This window comes from Penicillium taxi, assembly GCF_028828555.1.
Source record: "Penicillium taxi strain IBT 34144 chromosome Unknown utg000004l_segment0_segment0, whole genome shotgun sequence".
In the NCBI taxonomy this organism is placed as follows: Eukaryota; Fungi; Ascomycota; class Eurotiomycetes; order Eurotiales; family Aspergillaceae; genus Penicillium; species Penicillium taxi.
In genome coordinates this window covers 5,539,672-5,559,053 of record NW_026643206.1, presented here as the reverse complement: position 1 = coordinate 5,559,053, position 19,382 = coordinate 5,539,672, and the positions used below count along the sequence as shown (strand labels likewise).

Genomic DNA, 19,382 nt, shown 5'->3' with positions numbered 1-19,382 from the left:
AATTGTAGTGTAGCTAGACCACAGCTGTGGAAGTAAATGAAATAACAAGGTAACAATTAAAGGAGAAATAATAGCGTAACCGCAACAGTGAAAAGGGCTTAAGCTAAGGAGCAAGAGAGTAAACCTGCTCGCCATTTTTCTTGAAACCAGCAATAACAGCCTGCCCACCCTGTTTATCTGTCATCCAAGCCGCAAACTCCACAGCCAATGCCGAATCGTTTGCCTTTGCTCCCACCAACAAATGCGCCTGCATCAATAGCGGGTCATCTACCTTGTCTAGCCCTTTCTTGTAGACGGTCACCTGGTCTTGGACCTTCTTATCAACAGAAAGATAAGTTCCGAAGTCAGTAAGAGTATATTCCCCCAGTGCTGCCGCCGCACCTAGTGCCTGAATTGGGTAGGCAATGTACTGGTGGTACCACGCAGAGCGTTTAGTCGCCCAAGGGACTTGTCCAACTTTGATCCACAGCTCAGACTCTTTCAAGTTGGTTGCCGATTTATCATAACGACTGAGGAAACGAACTGGAATGGGCGTGGGTTGATCACTTGAGGCGGCCTTGTACAGGTCAATGAACTGAGTGACAATACAGGAGTTGAAGTCAATATTGGCAGGATTAGAGGGAGGCCCGATCAGGAGGTAATGCTCCCGGAAAATGTAGTGACTAGAGAGGGCAATGCCTTGGGCTATAGCAATGTCTTCAGCAGCCGGTGTGTAGGTGATGGCCACATCAACAACGCCGTCTTTAAGATATTGGATGGATTCAGTTGTGTCGCTCTTGAACCAGGCCACTTTGAAAGGGTTTGCCCCTTTGGACACTTTATATTTGACAAAGGCATTACCAATAGCTGTATTTGTTGAAATAGTCAGTAAATGAAAATGGAGAGAATAATCAGATAGTTCCAACCTTCGATGAGCCTAGTTTGACCCGCTCCTCCATTACCAATGCGCAGAAGGGTTTCGGTCGCAGTTGAATACCCTCCATTGTAAGTTTCAGCTGGCTGAGGGCCAGTTGTCCCGGGCTTTGTCGGAGGCTTCACGGTATCCTCCAGGAGTTTCCATGCTCCATCTTTTTCTTGTACATACACTTCACCTTTCGTGTTCACTCGGTAGACATGATTTGCCACTGCAAGATGAGTGTTATCCGCATGGATATCGATGGCGTGCCAACTTGCCCCCGACCCAGAATACTTATAGATCTTCCCATCTTTCATCCTCTGGAACAGCCCTGCTGATCCTCCAACAACCTCCACCGTTCTCAAATCAGCACCAACTCTTGTCCACTGTTTTGGCTTGTCGTTCCAGACGAAAATGAGCCCATTCCGATGCATCTTGTAGACGTTGGAATGGTCCGTTGTTAAAGCGGCGGTATCAGCCTCGGTCGCATCGTCATTGATCTGCAGCCAGGTAGTTCCCGTGGGGCCCTGATACTGCGAAATCTTGCCATCCTCCGTCAACTGGTACACGGATGACTGAGTCTGATTGGACCAACAGGCCAGATCTTTAATGAGAGGATTGGTATCGGCGACCTCCCATGCCCCTTTTGTATGCTGACCTGCATGCCAAAGTTTGCCGCCGTTCTCCTTTTGCCATTGCCAAAATTCACCGTCCCATCCCCAGAGCTTGGTGGCGTTGGTGCCAAAATGGGTCCATTTTGGTAAACGTTTGTATACATGGCCTGTTCCATGGCGTTGACCCAGAGGAGTACTACCAGTGATTTGCACAGTGTTTGGGTTGGCATCGATCACTTTCCAGGAGGTGGATGACCCCTGCGTCCATTGTTTGATGGTGCCATTGGTAAGAAGGAGGTAGCAGTCGTCTCCGACGGCCGTAAGCTGTAGAAAGCTCATACTGACTTAAAAAATAGAGAAATAGTAATGTAAATCAAGGAAGAGAAAAGTCTGCGTTTCGACGAAGCTAGTGTCTGTCTTTTTGGCTTCTTATCTACTAATCCTAGAATGTTTTCATCCTACAGGAATATACCCAGTCTATCATTTCCTTGAACCCCGCTCTCACGAAGTTTCATACACAAGAAAGCGGCTTGAGCCTAACGAATCTGATATTTACCAACCTAAATCTAGTTCCATCTCAGCCAGCCATTTTTCCTTAGCTTGACCCACTTCAGCCACTAACACTCTGACAGCTGTAGAAAGCCGCTAGTATCCACAATCGTTCGGAAACGCCGAAAATTTACTCGTGTTTGAAGTGGATATAGTTCGATTGGTTTAGCTCCAGCCAATCTGCATTGCCGCTACAGAGCTCAGCTAAAACTCTTGAGTTGGCTCGGTAAAATAAGCCTGTCTGAGAGAAACTAGTCAACAAGCCAGGGCATACGAGGTAACGCCTGTTTCTAGCTGTATTTTATTCGATTCCTTCCATCTAGGGTTCAGATCCTCAAGAACCAAGATCTATTTCTGTTGTTACCCTCTTATCTGACTCCATAAATTCATATGTTCAGAAACATAAATCTCCATTATTCTTTATTTTTCTTGTTGTCACCGTCGGTGGCATCGTGTGCTTATATTCAGCACTAATCATTCTTCAGCCATTCTAAGGTTTCAGTGCGTCTAACTAACATTGGAACCTGCCTGGTCAAAAATTACAATCATGTCCATTCATCATGAAGAGAATCCGCTACTACAATTTTTTCTACTCGCCCTTGCAACAACAACTCTCATAACTCGAGTAATTGCATCACAGCACTGTCCGCCCACACACATATTCGACCAACTCCTGCCTCTCTCTCCGAGCTTCTCGGACTCATCATCTCTTGTTTGTTTATCAACAACAATATGCATTAGTGCTGAGGGTTCGGGTTCGCTGTTTGAACCTAATCTGGATGATGATAAGGATTCAGGAGATCAATGCTTGTCGACAATGACTCTTACACATTGTCCCCCAACTACCTCCCTGCCTGAAAACACTCGAAAGTTAGGAGAAGAACAAGATTGTGAATACTCCATTCTAGATTTGGAGAGTGAGGATGAGCTGCGGCAAGTTTGCTGTGAAAGTTTTGATATGGAATTTGATGAGATAGCACTGATGGAGGTTGTATCTCATTTTGAAAAATTGGACGAAGTGATAGTGAACAATGACGAAGAAGAAGATGAAGAAGAAGATGAAGAAGAAGATGAAGAAGAAGATGAAGAAGAAGATGAAGAAGAAGATGAAGAAGAAGATGAAGAAGAAGATGAAGAAGAAGATGAAGAAGAAGATGAAGAAGAAGATGAAGAAGAAGATGAAGAAGAAGATGAAGAAGAAGATGAAGAAGAAGATGAAGAAGAAGATAAAGATGAAGACGAAGACGAAGACGAAGATGATGAAAACGAAGATGAAGAAGACGAAGATGAAGAAGACGAAGATGAAGACGAAGAGGACGAAGATGAAGACGATGAGGACGAAGATGAAGACGATGAGGACGAAGATGAAGACGATGAGGACGAAGATGAAGACGATGAGGACGAAGATGAAGACGATGAGGACGAAGATGAAGACGATGAGGACGAAGATGATGATGACGACGAAGACGAAGAAGAAGACGAAGATGAAGAAGGATCTGAAATGCTTCACGAGCTGTAGAATTATAACTTATCTCGTTTCTATTTGATCAGATACCATTGAAAGTATACCTAGCCACTAAATACATCCATGCTATATTTATGGCTACAAAGACAAGAAGAAATCGTGGGGGCTTAGTAGCAGGATAACTTTCTCTAAATAACTCTAGTCCTGAGTGGGGTTAGCCCTCGCAATTAGAGATCGAGATTACAAAAATATACCTTTCATAACAGCGATCTGAGTCTGCCCAGATGTTACACAATTTGGAGAGATATTTAACTAATTAATACCCTGAAACTGAATACGTAGCTTTCAGAATCACTCGTGAATTCTAAGATCTATACAGCCGGAAAAAATGAGAGATTATCAAGCACTCATTAGCTAACTAACTATAACGTGATTCCTGGTTGTGTGGCCACCTCATCAAAATTTTGAATCTCCATAGCAACCTTTTGTTTTCAAACAACTACCATGCCTCCAAATCACTCCCAAAAACGACAAAATTTGATCTAACAGGAGGATCGTGTTATTCAAGTTATTCAGGCTATCAAAGATGGCAGCTTTACCTCAGTAGTAGCTGCTGCACACTCATTTTCTGTTCTAAGATCAACCCTCCGATGTTGTATGAACGGGGTTTCAAATGTGGTTGAGAAACATTATTCTCGTCATAAATGTTCTAAAAATGAAGAAAGTTCTATTAAGATATTGCCAATCTCTATGGATAAAAGAGGTGCAGCTTTAACCTTGTCTATGTTAAAAGATATGGTCAATCTTTTACTCTGATCGCATTCTTCAACCAGCTCTTCTGTAGGCAAAAATTGGCCGACAGAGTTTATTAAGCGTTGTCCGGATCTGACTATATGTCTAGAAAAGTTCTCTCAGAAGACCCTAAGATAATTGAGCCATGGTTTACATTGGTTGAAAACCGATTCAAGATTATGGTATCGATTCAGACGATATCTTGAATCTTAATGAATCTGGGTTCGCGATGAGCTTAGTCTTGATTGGTTAGAAAAGCATTTCATTCCAAACGTCAGGGCCAGAAAAAGGAAATATTGTCTTCTGGTATTAGATGGCCATGGTAGCCATCTTACCCCTAAATTTGACCAGCTATGCCAGAAACATGATATTATCCCTATTTATATGCCTCTGTATGCATCGCATCTTTTACAGCTACTTGATATTGGCTGTTTTACGGTTTGAAGCATCTTTAAGGTGACAAAGTGGCTTAATATATGAGACTCAACATCAATTTGGTCGAAAAACTAGATTTCCTAGAAATATTTCCTGACGTAGGATATGGTGCTTTAATAGAGACTTAGACATGTTCATTAGGTTGGGTAAACCCATACCCAACCCAACCCAACCCACAATGGGCTGGGTATGGGTCAGAAATTTTACCCAAAACCCATATGGGTTGGGTATGGGTTTGAAGTAAAACCCACACCCCATAAACCCATCTTTTTGCCAAGACTTTTATTTCACGTGATATTTGTCACCTAGTTAGTACTAGATTGAGGCAAAAATTAGGCACTAAGGCACTAATTACCCTAATTTAGTTTAGGTTGAGGCGAAAATCAGGCATTAAGGCATCAAAAATACCCATATGGGACCCATACCCAACCCATACCCACGTGGGTTGGGTTGGGTATGGGTATGGGTTTACCTTACCCCTGATGGGTTGGGTATGGGTATGAATTTTGACCCATACCCAACCCATGCACATGTCTAGTCTAGGAAGTTTGGAAGAGAGTTAGGAAGTGGTTGTTGGTGGAAGTTGTCAGAACATGGATATTGCTATATGTATGACCTTTCTGACCATATCCAGAACAGGTTACCTGACGCCAAATAGTAGGTAAAGTTTGAAGGCCCAACCATAGCTTCCACATCAGCTTCTGACCAGATATATATGCCTCTTTACCACCACTTCTGTCGATCAACTACGTTGAAAGGACAGGGTTCACACGTTGCACTATATACACTGGAAAAGGGTATGGTTCGTCCTAGATTCTTAGTATATACGTTGTGCAAAGTGGTGTGAAATGTGTTCGATTCATGTAGCTACTTGAGTTCCTAATATGGTCGCTTCCCCGTGATTCGGGGTCTGTTTGTTCCGTTCCGGGTTTGTGGTATTGCATGATTCTAAATGCCCCATTCAAGTAATCTAGCCAATTTTCTTATGTTTTGTGTTCTTAAATCTCCACTTAAAAGATGTAATTTCAAAATTTTGATAGGGTGGCTGCACAACCGGATGGCCACATAACCGGGATGGCCACATAACCGGGAATCACGTTAGTTGAATACAAACATTATACTAGGTGTGTGAAGATGAGGCCAATACAAGATTGAAGCTGAGCAGTTAGGAATATCTCGTAGTTCGGAGTTCACAGTACAAAACACAAAGCTGTTCGTAGGCCGATAGATTTATGCAGGAGCGTTAAAGTCGCCCCACAAGCACGGGACAACTGCTTAATCCAACCATAGTCCGCAAGAACGCACTTAGCGTGGGGCTTTGAAGAATCTGCATAGCGGACGAGGCGAGTGGGAAGAGCGGGGCAGCACAGGACAAGTGGTTTGCTTTTTGGAGATGTATCCTCCTGAGTTGTGATTATTGATGGAATTTCTTGGCGCCGTTAGCCCTCCTCATGAGTCGGCTAATCGGCAGCATTATCCCCTAATGTAATAAATACTTTATCAAGTATTAAAATTCTTCCAGGGTGAAGGCGATCACTTATTTCATATTGCCAGCTTCTTTAGATATTTGGTCCCCAAATCTAGCAATATGACTAACACAACTCACGAGACGGAGCATGGGGAAGCCATTTATGGACCTGGTACATTTATTGACAAGATTGTACTTCCAGTACCCGAAGACTCTCGTCGTGTTTTTGAGCTTCTCGCATCCATAACTCCTGGCTTTACCAAGGACAAGGCGCTATGGGATTCTATCAAATTTGAAGGACTCCCAGAGCCTATGGTACCCGGGCCCATGAAATCCCCCGTCATATCTGCGGCTGTGCACGCTATGTGCGGGCTAGTCGGGAATGAACTTCTAGAAATTAGGGATGGCAAACCTGCGGGGGAAGCTAGTGTGACTGTCAACACCGATCATGCTGGAATCTGGCTCGCCTCCACATTTACTGTGCACTTGAACGGGACGGATGTCTCAACATTGGCCCTGAATGGAACATTGAACGATATTTTCACAAAGGACTTCGAGCAAGGATTTGGAAAGGACCCTTTGTCTGGAAGAGCGACTGCACTATATCCTACTAAAGATTCCGATGTGTGGTACCAACTTCATGGATCGCTGGATGCGAGCAAGACGCTTGTTTCGATGGGGATGAATATGCATGTGCCCCTAAAAAGCTTTGCGGAGGGATATGATTATATCCGTGAACATGTTGAAATGTGGAGTGCTGATGAACTTGAAATGCATAATGTGCGACATGGATTGTGCGGAAGTATCTGTTACTCCCCAGAGGGCTGGAGGAAGACAGAGATGGGAAAGAGACTCGCGGAGCACCCTCTCATCAACTACACACTTGAGTCTTATGCATCGCCCACGCCACCAGTACCGCTTCCTAACCTTCCTGATCGACGACCTTTGGCTGGAATCAAAGTCATCGAGATGGTGCGAATCATTGCCGGCCCTACTGTTGGCGTTATTTTGTCATCCTTTGGTGCTGATGTTATCCGCGTGAATTGCAGCAAGCTTCCAGATTTGAACGTGAGTAATAACCTTGGAAGCGTGAATCTAGTCTTCCAAATATCTCTAATACTTCTCGCAGGTTTTGCAATTAACTCTTAATGCCGGAAAGCGGACTATTGATCTTGATATAAGCAACGAGACCGATATGGCCCATCTCAAGGATCTTATCAGCGAGGCAGACATTTTCATTCAAGGTTTCCGATATAAGTCTCTAGAGCGAAAGGGACTTGGTCTGCAGAGCTTGTTGGAGATAGCTGCAAAGAGGAATAAGGGTATAGTATACGTTGACGAGAACTGCTACGGTCCAAATGGACCCTTTGCCGAGCGACCCGGTTGGCAGCAGATTGGAGATGCCGCTTCGGGCGCTTCATATGTCATGGCCAAGGCTTGGGGCTACAAGGAAGGAACAGGTGTCCTCCCACCTCTGCCGATTTCCGACATGATTACTGGTGCCATTGGTGCTCTGGCGGCTATGATGGCTATTCGGGACCGTGCCAGAAACGGAGGCTCATACCATGTTCTCAGCTCTCTGGTCGCAGCCGACACAATCTTGGTTGACCCCGAGATTGGACTTTATCCAATGGATGTTGTACAACGAACACTGGATAAATTCCAGTTTGCCCGCTCCACTCCCGACCAATATGTGTCGGAGATCCTGATGCAGGTTATCGCTGGCTGGAAGAGAAAATTCCCTGAATATCTGGCTCAAAATTCTCCATTTATGACCACTTTTGAGGACACTCCCTGGGGACGTTTGGATATGTTGAAACCTGTTGCGCAGTTGAGTGATAAGGAGGCAACACCTCGCTGGACGAGCTGTCCGATCTTTAATTGCCAGGAAGAAGGTGCCAGCATGAGCTGGTGAAGGTTATCATTTATGGTTTAAAAGCACGAGGTAAACTGTAATTTAAAATCATCACATGCCTGTTTCCCAGCCTGAATTTCTCATTTCAAATGTATGAATAGAGCATTTACATATCTTGATACCTATGTACGTACTGTAGTGGCAGTGTGGCCTGACTAAGCAGGATGTGTATATAAGTGATATGTTTTAGAGATCAGACCATCAGACTTCTTCTCCTCTGAGCTTCTCATAAGTCTCCTTCGTCTCCCACTACCCCTCTGATCCCTGCGCCCATCTGGGGAGTATCTGGTTTCGCAGATCAATGCAATACGGCGGCCCGTTCCACATTTCAGTACGACCTCAGTAGCTTCAAAGTTGAGATGTCGGTCACTTTCGACGGAGGCGGTACATACATAGTAAAGGCGAGGGAATAATTGAAGCACCTCAAAAAATGACCGAAGCTCTCTAAATTTAGACACATACTCACCAAAAAATGAGAAGAAGGTCAGGGACTGTAGGATATGGCTACTATGAGTAGGTGAAAAGATCTACTCAACTTTTTTTTCCTTGTAAATCTAGAGGAATTCGATGCTTATATGCCTCTATGGCCGTCTAAAATAAGTTATCGATATTGGTCCGCTGCAGCCATTTCACCACTCTGCAAATTTGAGATCCAGCTACTTTGTATTCTCGGAAGTGGGATAGCCAATCAGAAATATGATTTTCTCGAAACCAAGAAGTCTGCGGGGTTTTCCCCTTCAAGATAATAAGTGGTGGTCCAAGACGCCAAACTAGGGATGCTGATCTTAGTTCCAAAGTTAGCCTTTATCAATGACGATATCGCGCCAATAGCAGTCGTGCGATATCAACATTTGCTGTCTCAGCTTAGACGCCACCGACAACTACTTGCCCGCTTCCTACTGGGTGCATTTGATTATCATATTAATTATCATAGTAGAAGAGTATCTATGGCGGCTTGACACTTGTTCCGAGCTCTTATCTTAGATCTATTTTCCCCACAAATGATACATCAAATGCCTCTCCCACTTCGCTTCACCATGTCCCCAGATGCTGCTAAATCTTCCTCGCATGTTTTCTTCGACCTTTGAGCGCACTAGAAACAAATTTGAGAGGGTCAATGCGTACAAGTATCTCATGCGCTTCGTGCAGGTGAGGACCACCAGTATACCAATACTTTTATCAGACTAACACTATACAGGCGCTCGAAAGTAAAATGCCACCACAATGGCACAGCCCCATGTCGAGCATGCATCAAAAACTCACGATCTTGTGTTTTATCAGGGCCGCATTCTGGTCAGTTTCGAGTGTACAAGTCTAATGCAGCGTCCGGGTCGGTCAAAGCGATAAGCCCCGAGACAGAGAATCAAAGGTCACCAGAGGTTCAAACTGTTCCTGTGGGTATGAAGCTTCCAGCACCTGGAAGAACACTGGATTCGTTACCAATATCGGTATCAGATGGGTTAAGCTTGGTATCAATCCAAAGCCAAGAAGATGGTTTGCTTGACAACATCCCGAGAGCAACAATCATTAAAGGATGCGACATTTTCGTGAAAAAATTCCCCGAATTTGCATTTATACATACCACTACTTTCTTTGAAGACCTGCGACAGGGTCGATATCACTATCTTAAAGTGTGTGCTATGCTCGCACTAAGTGCAAAGTTCTTACCAGACCTCAATACTAAGGCGGAGACGGCGCTGCATGCTGGAGAGATCTATGCAAACTTCGTTCGTCGGGAGTTAGTTGGTTTGTGTCTTAGAAAAGCAGATATCGACACTATCCAGTGCTTGTTGATGATTGGTTTATATGATTGGGGGAGGTGTTCGGGGTACCAGGCATGGATATATATTGGTATTTTCACCCCTCAATCTTTAGATAGGTGACTAGCATGCTAATTCTACCCAGGAATGGCAATCCGTATGGCACAGAGCCTAAGATTCGAGCATTCAACAACGACTGCTTCAAAGAAAGATAGACCATTGCAGCTGGAAATCCAAAATCGAACAGTTTGGTCGTGTTACTTGATGGATCAACTACTGAGCTCAGGAAAGCAACGCCCAGTCACTCTCTATAAGGACGATATGGACATTCCTTTACCTGTTTCCGATGATGACTTTATATTTGCCGATCTTAACACTCCTCAGCCCAGAATTAGTGAAGTATTTTCTTCTCGCAACTCCTTTCCTACCCAAAGACCATCAGACTACCATTTTTCGCTCATCTTGCAGGGTGTCGATATTTGGGCTGAGCTGTCTAATTGGGTTGGAGAAGGAGGTAGAAGAGCAACCCATGGGCGTGATGACTGTCCATGGAAGCTACATTCGCCATGGGGTCGGATTAATCAGCGATTGCAGCAATGGTGGATGCGACTCGGCTCACAAATTCGGTATCCGTCTGCTCGACCAGAGGCCCATCTACAGCGTGGTAATGAGAATAGCTTCGCATTCATCAATCTCATATATTATCTTTGGTAAGTTCATACCTTCAGATTCATTCCGCAAGTTTGCTAATAAAACAGTCAAATATTTCTGCACCGAGAATTCGTGCCCTTCTTCCCAATGTCAGTATCTGGTCCACAGGGGCCCATCGAACGACCGTTTTTTCAAAGTACTCCTCCAGTCGGATGGTGGAGTAGCTCTGCAGCGGTATTATTTGATGCGGCCGAATGCATTACAGCGATTTTAAGTACTTTAACGCAAGCAGAAGCACCACTGATGACACCATTCGTGGGCTTCTGCGCTTTCACGGCCGCTACGATGAACTGCTACCTCGAAGCATTCCCGCATATGAGTCCTCATGGCAAGACTGGAGCCAAAGAGAGATTACAAAAGGATATTACATATCTTAGTGAATTTGTCAGGCTGTGGAAAATCGGTGAAGGCTGGGTAAGAAATTGTAAAACGCCAAGCTCGTTAATTAATAGCTAATATTTCTACAGCACTCAACTATCCTAAACCTCGAGCGCTTATGGGCTCGAGCTAAATCACACCGCCAAAACTTTAGCCAGAAGGGCCGAGATGACTTCCGTGAATTAGAGGATTCAATACAACAGTATGGAAGCATATGTTCGAGTGAGGACTCTGTTGAAGCCGTTCAAACGCTTGTTCACGCGCCTTCTGGCAATTCAAGTCACACCAATGACACCACTTCCAGTATCGCGTCATATGTAGAGGCTGAGTCTGTGGTTACAGAGCCCTTGCACGATGATGCCTTTTTCAGCGAGGAAAATTGGGATGCGTGGAATTGGACGGGCGAGAACTCCCTCACTGGCCATGGTCATTTGATGAGTTTCGTCGCGGACCAAGAACTCTACATGCCTGAAAGGTCTGAAAACTTAATGTTTGGGTATCATGATTGAGCTTTATAAAAAAAAATCCACTATGAGCCTGTAACATGGGCATATTTCTCAACCTTGAACCTTTGAAAAAAATCATGAGTACTTTAAGCATTCATTCAAGGTTATAATGAATATTCGAACGCGATGTATCTGATAGTTATCTAGCATTGATGTATTGTACTATTAATGGGAATAAATAATCAAACCTTAAGCAGGTGAAATTCTTTGAATGAAGAGGAGTAAGCTACCCAGGTACGTAAATAGGTAATTGGGAATTGCTCAAGACAGCAAAAGAAATGTTCGATATCTTTAGATTTAGATCACTTAGCCATAAATCCCGTCTACGCTCACGGGCCCTCGACAGCGGATGGCACTCCTCGCTGGCTGAGTTTGATATTGAAATCGTGGGCGACAAATGTCAAGATATTCTTCAGTTTCCACGGGTTTGTCGGATCCAGAACGTCGACATCAAAATTGCGGAATATCTAGATCTGAGGTCAATAGCTGTAATATTTCAAAATAGAGAGCTTACGTACTTCGAGTAAAACTTTATGAACCTCCACTAAGGCGATATTCCTGAGGCACAGTTAGTATAAAGTTACGATAAAGATGGCAGCGATATGTTGAAACTCACTTTCCAACACAGATACAGTGACCTGCTCCAAAATTCAGATCATAGCGGTCGAAAAGCTTGGCTTTCTCGGGAGACTCAAGCCAGCGCTCAGGGCGGAAGTAGTCAGCGTCCTCGCCGTACACGGATTTATCACGGCTGATAGCCCAGAAGTTCATTCCTGTGAGTTGATAGGGTTAGAAAGCGTATAAAGTGGCAGTGTAGTATCTCCAGAGCTGTATCCTACCAATTTCAGTGCCTCCCGGAAGGAAATGTCCGAGTATAGTTACGCCTTCGGGAGGTACAACACGAGGGAATGCAGTCCTTAATTTGTAAGTCTCTCATCAAGGTGGCCAAAATGCAGCATTAAAACTTACCCAATAGGAGGGAAAACTCGGAAAATTTCCTTCACAATAGCATTGAAATAAGGAAGCTTCTTTATCTCTGTGTAGGCAACTGGGTGCGAAAGTTTTCCAGCTCTATCCGCTTCGTCGATTTCGGCCATCATCTTTCTGTGGACACGTTGGTGAGTTGCGATATATAAGACACCAGCACGCAGTGCCATTGCAGTTGAATCTGGACCTGCGACACTTGAGAAGTAGTTGACGTCAGTTTGATATATCTAAATCTTGCTGAAGTTCCTTGCTTACGCGGGACTGAATGCCTCCAATTCAAGCTCATCGATCGGAATACCCTGTCCTTCTTTGTCTTTGTACATCAAGAATCGTTGAAGAAGATCCCCTGGCCCAGCGCTGATATCGCCCCCGACTCGCCTGTGAACGGCATTCTTTGCAATCTAACATAAAAAGATTTAGGTCAGCTGAGAAGTTTGAAATATGTGTGGGAAGTACTACCGCTTGGAAGGCTGCTGGTCCAGTCAAAGGGGCCGACTTCACAGGTTTTGAGCCGAAGCAGAAATTGTACCAGGGTTGTCTCATCAATTTGGCTAACAGCGGCAAAGTAGCCACCAGCTGCGCTTTGCTGAACAGTGTGACCAATGAATCTATCAGAGAATTCACATCACATTCTTTTTCCATGAACCCAACCTGGTCACTGAAGGCGACACTCATAATGGAATCAAATGCAACTTGGAAGAAAGATTTCAGTAAAGGCCATGAAGGATTCACGGAGCTTACCTACACCAATGACTCCATTCTGCAAAATCGCAGACCGCACCTGTCTGAGAGTATTTGGTCGACAATTTGGCCAAAAATTCCGAGATTGTTTTGTCAAGGGCATGCTCCATTTCCATGACTGCGTTCATAGAATACTTCCTTAATTCAGTATAACTCAAAATATTTGCGTGACTACACTCACAGCATTTGCAATTCTTCTTCGCTGGAAGTTATGCCGCGGCATAGGTCGAGCGGAGCCCACGCTAGATCTATGCGGTTGAGGGTCGAAAGAAATGAACCAGTCCGATCTGTCCCATTTATAGATCTGGGTGATGTATTTTGGATCACTGACCAAAACGTAGTTTGTTGAAGCTCGAAAAATGGGTCCTTTGAAATTAATCAGAGATACGTTAAAAGATGAAATGGTAAACAGCATAGAGGCTCTAACCATATTTTTTATGGGCTTCCATCTCGGTGACATGTTGGCTCCCAGACAAAGCATGGTAAAGCAGCCAAATCTTCGAGAACGATGCCAGGAATGGTCCAGGCACTCGTTTGAGAGGGTGAAAGTACCGATTTAGAATTAAGTAGGCAGCAGGCAAGCCCAAAACAATATAGACATAGTTTCTCACCAGGACCGCTGCGATCTGCAGCAAATAGTCCAGAAATGCCATTTTGAATTCTTGATATCGACTTTCTTTCTGTCAGAACAAATTGCCTTCTTTTTAATATATCGATTACGAATGGGCCTTGAATTTGTAAGTTGTAACTTCCAAGGTTCTTTAGGATACTGAAGCGGAGTGCATGAATCAAATGGTGAAACCCGAAAACCGATCGTTATCAATCATTTGCGAAACGTCCGTTATCAGTACTTTATTCAAATTCCGCTTATCTTCGGGTTTGATAGTTTTATCTTTTATCTTTAAGCGTTCTTCTAAGCTCTCATTGGTATGGATATCTCCATAGTATAGTTTATTGTGGTAATCCCGACTTATGCAGAGAAATTGGAAGATTATCTGTATGAAAACCCTCGGACGGCCTAAATACCTTATCAAAAGCTTTTGAAGACAATTTGAAGAGTAAAGAAGATCATTGCTGAAAGCGATGTCAATCTTGATAATAATCGATAGTTTAGTATCCAATTCGAAGCTCTATAAAAGAAAAGACCTCCACGTTCAAGTTTCTCATAGTTTCAAGCCATTTTAAATGAACTGTTCGATTGCTCTCAATTGAGTATCTGATACAAGGATGATCACTTGGAGATTTCTACCCGCCCTGGGCTTGGCATCTTCTGCTCTAGCTCAGTACGCCTTTTCGAATGTCTCTGAGCACTGCTTGGATCTATTTGATTTCAGAGGAGACAAGTCAAAGGAGGCAACAACTCACATTCACTATGTGAGCTATGTCAGTGCCAATTCCAGTGAAGGCACGCCGGCATTATGCAAAGTTAATGGAGTGATTGACATGAATATCGGATTTGAGATCAAGCTTCCCGCTGAGGGGAGCGCATGGGCTGGCGTGTGGTCTCAGATGGGGTAATTACTTCATTTCATCACATGATTCTTCGGCTAACAATACGACAGTTGCGGGGGAACATGTGGAGAAATTATAGAGTCATTTCCCCTTAACGCCATTGGCTGGGATGTTGACCAGCTCCAGCGAGGGTGGACCTTGGCAGTGGATGACATGGGCCATGAAAACATAGATGTACTACAAACCGTGGAATTTTTTTCAATTTATCGAGAAACTAACATATCATAGTCTTCCAACCTTCTTGACTTCTACTTCCTACGAAATGACCGTCCTCAGCTGATAAACTATGGTCACCGAGCCACCCATCTTCTCACTGTCGCCGGAAAGGCTATGATGGAATTTTACTATGGAGTTAAGCCAGTTCACTCGTACTTCCGCGGTCTCTCAACTGGAGGTCGTCAAGCAATGATCGCCGCTCAGAAGTATCCTACCGACTTTGACGGCATCATCTCGCAAGCCGTCGATGCCAACGAGACTGCTTTGTTCCTGAACTACGCCTGGGTTTATGCTCAGGGAATGTATCCAAACTCAACCTCCAAATTCAGCCTAGCCGACTTGCAGGTTCTTCAAAATGGCTCCAGAGCCGCTTGCGATGGTCTAGATGGTGTTGTGGATGGCATTGTGGATCCCAGCTTCCCTTGCGACTTCGATCCATCTAGCTTGCTATGTGGCAAAAATACCACAGTGGGGTGTCTGTCTGCGGTGCAAGTCGATGCTGCAAAAGCCATTTACGATGGTCCAAGAGATTCCAAGGGAAATCGAATCACTGGCCTTGGAATTTATAATGGGTTCGAAACGAACTGGATTCGCAACTTCTTGTCCTCAGACCCTGCCGATTGGTACATCACTGTCCTAACTGGTTTGACGAGCTACCTCTTTGAAGATAGTCTACCTCTTCTCAATTTTGATGTGTGGAACTTTGACTGGGACAATGTTCCGTCTGTACTTTATGTCGACAGCATTGTTTCAGCTTCGAATGCTGATTTGACCCTTTTCAAAGCAAATGGTGGAAAATTGCTGATTACAGTCGGATGGCAAGACTTCGAGAGTTGTCCTGAGGGTTTGATCTCATGGTACAAGAAGTAAGTTGACACAAATGAGCCCCTTTCCAGGCAGTTCTCTTACATTCCCTTTAGATCGCGCAATACTATGGGTGGTCAGAAAGAACTCGATGAATTTGTTAGAGTTTTCTTTGTGCCTGGCTATGCCCATGGCGTTGGACCCGGCTGTGGACGCTTTGATAATTTCTATGACATTATTGAAAGCTGGGTTTTGAACGATACTAACCCGGAATACCTTATTGGAGGTCACTACTCAGGCGGAGACTACGCCACCTCGGGTGGGACGCTAGAGTTTTCCCGCCGGGTTTATTCGTGGCCGTACACCTCTAAACTGATTCCTGGGAAAAACTCATCACTTCCAGACTCGTGGGAGAAGCATGGACCAGTCAATGAGTCACTGTTCTTCAGGCATTGAGGCCACCCACAAACCCGTCCAAGGTCCCAAGATAGCAAATAGCTATATGTATCCTTCCAAGGTTTGACTATGGGTCTTCTTGGTCTCTGAAGAGACCCAGATGGTCGAGGGCACTAGTCTTCATAGATCTATGATGAAGAACCTCGGGAGCCAGCTCGTTTTTTAATTGGCATTTTATTCCAATTACGTTGATTGAAATAGATAGAATAGATCGTCAAGAATTAACTCAATTTCAATATTTTATACATACTTCCATTATAATCTGAACAATATTCCTCTTTAATAATAAAATTCCCAGATGGAGTTGTCGTCCCCAATACAGCCTCTGGTACTTCCGTTGGAAAGTGGATAATCAAAGTTAATCTCGAATGGATCGCTATCTTCTCTCTTTAAATTATCTCGTGATCAGTCAAAAGCCAGCACGCGGAATTTCTATACAAATCACCAATTATCGTAACATAATCCAGATAAGGCTTGAATGCGATAAACACTCGAGCAGCGTGTTCATGTGACACTGTCCATTTGGGCAGTCACCTCTAGAGTTTACCCGTCAATCATATCAGCTAGCTCCCTTATCAGCTCCATATCTATTTGATTATCGGCTTTCAGCTGTTCAAACTTCGGAACTGAGGGTACTTGATATTCATGGGTGGAATCTAGCAAAAGATTTCCTAATTAGGAATTAATTACCGCAATCTTGGAACTCGGCTTCAGCGTAATGAGCCACGATTGTAGCAAACTCCTACTGATTCTATCAATTTTTCTCAATATTTTTGTGTGACCACAGTTAAAACGGATGAAATTTCGAATCATTTGACACATACTCGGTGATTGTGATCAATCAATTAATGTTATATATGTTCTTCCATTCTCTGGCCCAAAACCAAAAATATTCTCAATCGCCCCAGCAAACGACATCTTGAGGATTCCAAACATGTCAGCTTCAGAGATATATGCTAACATGGATCTTGGGAATATTGTTTCTCCTACGCTTCCAACCATTGTGACCGGCCTAGCCGTGGCTATACTCATGAGCTCTTGGATAACATGGAAGCATTCATCCAAAGTGAGAAAGAAACCCATCATAACTTGTTCTCTCTTGAATGGACATTATGTCTTTCAAACTTCGGTCTCTATCAAACATCTATACTAATCATATAAATCATACAATAGAGCTCTCCCCAGCAGGTCAACAGTTCCAAAGAAGCGAAAAAGAATATTACCAAGCTTGAAGATCAAATTATCGAGCCACTCAAAGATTTCGATTACCGCGCTATTGATCCCATTAAACAAAGACCATTCAAGCCAATTTGGCACATGTCAATGGGTGAGTGAACAATTTTATTTACAAATTAGTCTTGGAAGTGTTTAGCGGTTCTGACTCTGGGCTATCATCAGGGATTCAAACTCTCACACCCTCAGAGTTGATTCAAATGGACAAGAATTATCTCGACAGAATCAACCTTCGCAAACATATTCTAAAGCAGCAACCAGACGAGTGCGCTGTGGCTAACGCAGCTGCACAGCCAGCCATTAACGAATTGTATACCTGGCTCATGGGTACATACCTGCCACAACGATTCCCTACCATGTTTGAATTGCTACCCTCCAAGGATGGCAAACCACAGCAACTGTCTAACCTAGTCACTGGCGATGTTCATCCTGTTTTGCCCCCTTCTAGTGGCCCTACGAGCACTGAGGCACTTCGGATTATCGGTGAGACAGTCGAAGAAGATTTCATGATCCTTATGCCTTCTTCGGATGGCCGTGGATACTCCTTGCAAGGTATAGTGGCATGCTTCCCAAGTAGCTGGAGTCCCAAGGAGAAATTCGGCATGACACTTCGAGAAATCCATGTACCAGTGCCCAAGTACAAAGAAAAGTTGGAGATGAGTCTGGAGCGGTTCTTGGGAAGAGTTGAGCCCGGAACCTATGTTCGAAGAGCAAACGTGAGTCCAGAGAAATCGGGAGATTCTGACTGAATTTTTTGACACTAAGGGGTAATTATAGTGGACTGTGACCCTTGACAACGCCTTATGGTCTGCCAATTCATATGAAAACCATGCTTTTGATGAAGTCGTGAAGGCGGTCGATACTATCGACCCTGAAATTGTAAGTCAAAGGAGCCTTTATGATTGGCGAGGGCAAAATAGGACTAACATAAATTTCATCAAGGCATGTGTACGTTCAGAGCGTCAAACAGTTCATCGGCTGCCGCAATCTGGAGCAATCTGCTTCTGTTTTAAATCTTTTATCTACCCGCTCACAGATATCAAGGCAGAGGGTTGGGGAGAGGAGCTATCTCAAGCCATTGATGGTCTCCAAAAAGGCAGCGTTCCAGAAATTCACCATTACAAGCGCGCTGGTGTCTGGGGAGAGGCTGTGAAGGCTTACTTGAGATCTTAGAATCAGATATTGTCAAGAAATAGAGACAGGTATATCTAAATATTACCCAGCTGTCTTTGCTTGAGCGAAGTGAAAAATATCCATGGATCCATATCATCATATACATCTTGCGTACTACAATTCCCTCATAGGATATTCGCAATTTCAAGCCCTATCATTCATTAGTCAACACAGTGGGTGGCCGGGTCGCACCGTTTGAATTTCTATATCCTGGTCTGTATATCCAGTTTATTCTGTTGATTTTGTTCCCGTAATTCCTGATTCACCGTTTCTTGCCTCATTTCTTTTCTGATTTCGATATATGTTTCCACGGATTCCCTGCCATCTTGGGTACAAAAAAGGAAGGGAGGGTTGAGAAGAGAAAGAGGGAAAGAAGGCCGGAGAGGGAAATAAGAAGGAAATACCTATAATTGGCCCTAGGTGATCTATAGAGAGAGAAAGAGATTCATATTATCAGCTTGAGAGGATACAAGGTAATTAATGTATGACGCAAATTCTGTATCCAATAGGTTCAAAAGGCAAAGGCTCAAGGTGACATACTAAGCCCTAAGCTATTCCGGATATGCTGGGATATAAGTTTTGTAAGAATCCCCTATGTAATACTGATAGTAGGTCCTGATGGGAGGTTTTCTATATAATACGACAACTTTTGAGCGAAAAAGATCCAAATTCTAATTGGATGTAACGGCGTGGGATGCAACAAGAGGGACTAGATTGGGAGCCGCCAGAAGGCTGAGAAGGGGAATGGACTCTCTACACAAGTTGGCTTGAC

At 43.9% G+C, this 19,382-nt stretch overlaps 8 protein-coding genes across 8 annotated transcripts; 5 read left to right on the top strand and 3 right to left on the bottom strand.

Annotated features, from left to right (window-relative positions):
• Nucleotides 1-103: 103 nt before the first annotated feature.
• N7495_006953 (uncharacterized protein) lies at nucleotides 104-1,848 on the bottom strand (the record flags this gene model as incomplete). The annotated part of the gene is made up of 2 exons (XM_057209604.1): nucleotides 104-816; nucleotides 927-1,848. The coding sequence occupies 2 exons, from the start codon at nucleotides 1,846-1,848 to the stop codon at nucleotides 104-106; spliced, it is 1,635 nt and encodes a 544-aa protein (XP_057063378.1).
• A 1,027-nt stretch (nucleotides 1,849-2,875) lies between these two features.
• Nucleotides 2,876-3,577, top strand: N7495_006952 (uncharacterized protein; the record flags this gene model as incomplete). Its single annotated transcript, XM_057209603.1, has 1 exon — nucleotides 2,876-3,577. One exon carries the CDS (start codon nucleotides 2,876-2,878, stop codon nucleotides 3,575-3,577), a length of 702 nt encoding a protein of 233 aa, XP_057063377.1.
• A 2,761-nt stretch (nucleotides 3,578-6,338) lies between these two features.
• N7495_006951 (uncharacterized protein) lies at nucleotides 6,339-8,133 on the top strand (the record flags this gene model as incomplete). Its single annotated transcript, XM_057209602.1, has 2 exons — nucleotides 6,339-7,286; nucleotides 7,348-8,133. The coding sequence occupies 2 exons, from the start codon at nucleotides 6,339-6,341 to the stop codon at nucleotides 8,131-8,133; spliced, it is 1,734 nt and encodes a 577-aa protein (XP_057063376.1).
• Nucleotides 8,134-10,052: 1,919 nt separating this feature from the next.
• On the top strand, nucleotides 10,053-11,491 carry N7495_006950 (fungal specific transcription factor domain-containing protein; the record flags this gene model as incomplete). The annotated part of the gene is made up of 2 exons (XM_057209601.1): nucleotides 10,053-10,603; nucleotides 11,137-11,491. The coding sequence occupies 2 exons, from the start codon at nucleotides 10,053-10,055 to the stop codon at nucleotides 11,489-11,491; spliced, it is 906 nt and encodes a 301-aa protein (XP_057063375.1).
• Nucleotides 11,492-11,817: 326 nt separating this feature from the next.
• On the bottom strand, nucleotides 11,818-13,150 carry N7495_006949 (cytochrome P450; the record flags this gene model as incomplete). Its single annotated transcript, XM_057209600.1, has 7 exons — nucleotides 11,818-11,955; nucleotides 12,007-12,046; nucleotides 12,105-12,261; nucleotides 12,328-12,404; nucleotides 12,458-12,670; nucleotides 12,731-12,876; nucleotides 12,935-13,150. The coding sequence occupies 7 exons, from the start codon at nucleotides 13,148-13,150 to the stop codon at nucleotides 11,818-11,820; spliced, it is 987 nt and encodes a 328-aa protein (XP_057063374.1).
• A 488-nt stretch (nucleotides 13,151-13,638) lies between these two features.
• On the bottom strand, nucleotides 13,639-13,869 carry N7495_006948 (uncharacterized protein; the record flags this gene model as incomplete). Its single annotated transcript, XM_057209599.1, has 1 exon — nucleotides 13,639-13,869. One exon carries the CDS (start codon nucleotides 13,867-13,869, stop codon nucleotides 13,639-13,641), a length of 231 nt encoding a protein of 76 aa, XP_057063373.1.
• Nucleotides 13,870-14,443: 574 nt separating this feature from the next.
• N7495_006947 (feruloyl esterase) lies at nucleotides 14,444-16,204 on the top strand (the record flags this gene model as incomplete). The annotated part of the gene is made up of 4 exons (XM_057209598.1): nucleotides 14,444-14,730; nucleotides 14,779-14,902; nucleotides 14,957-15,810; nucleotides 15,865-16,204. 4 exons carry the CDS (start codon nucleotides 14,444-14,446, stop codon nucleotides 16,202-16,204), a joined length of 1,605 nt encoding a protein of 534 aa, XP_057063372.1.
• Nucleotides 16,205-17,637: 1,433 nt separating this feature from the next.
• N7495_006946 (heme-dependent oxidative N-demethylase family protein) lies at nucleotides 17,638-18,610 on the top strand (the record flags this gene model as incomplete). Its single annotated transcript, XM_057209597.1, has 3 exons — nucleotides 17,638-18,153; nucleotides 18,215-18,316; nucleotides 18,380-18,610. 3 exons carry the CDS (start codon nucleotides 17,638-17,640, stop codon nucleotides 18,608-18,610), a joined length of 849 nt encoding a protein of 282 aa, XP_057063371.1.
• Between the last annotated feature and the right edge of the window lie 772 nt (nucleotides 18,611-19,382).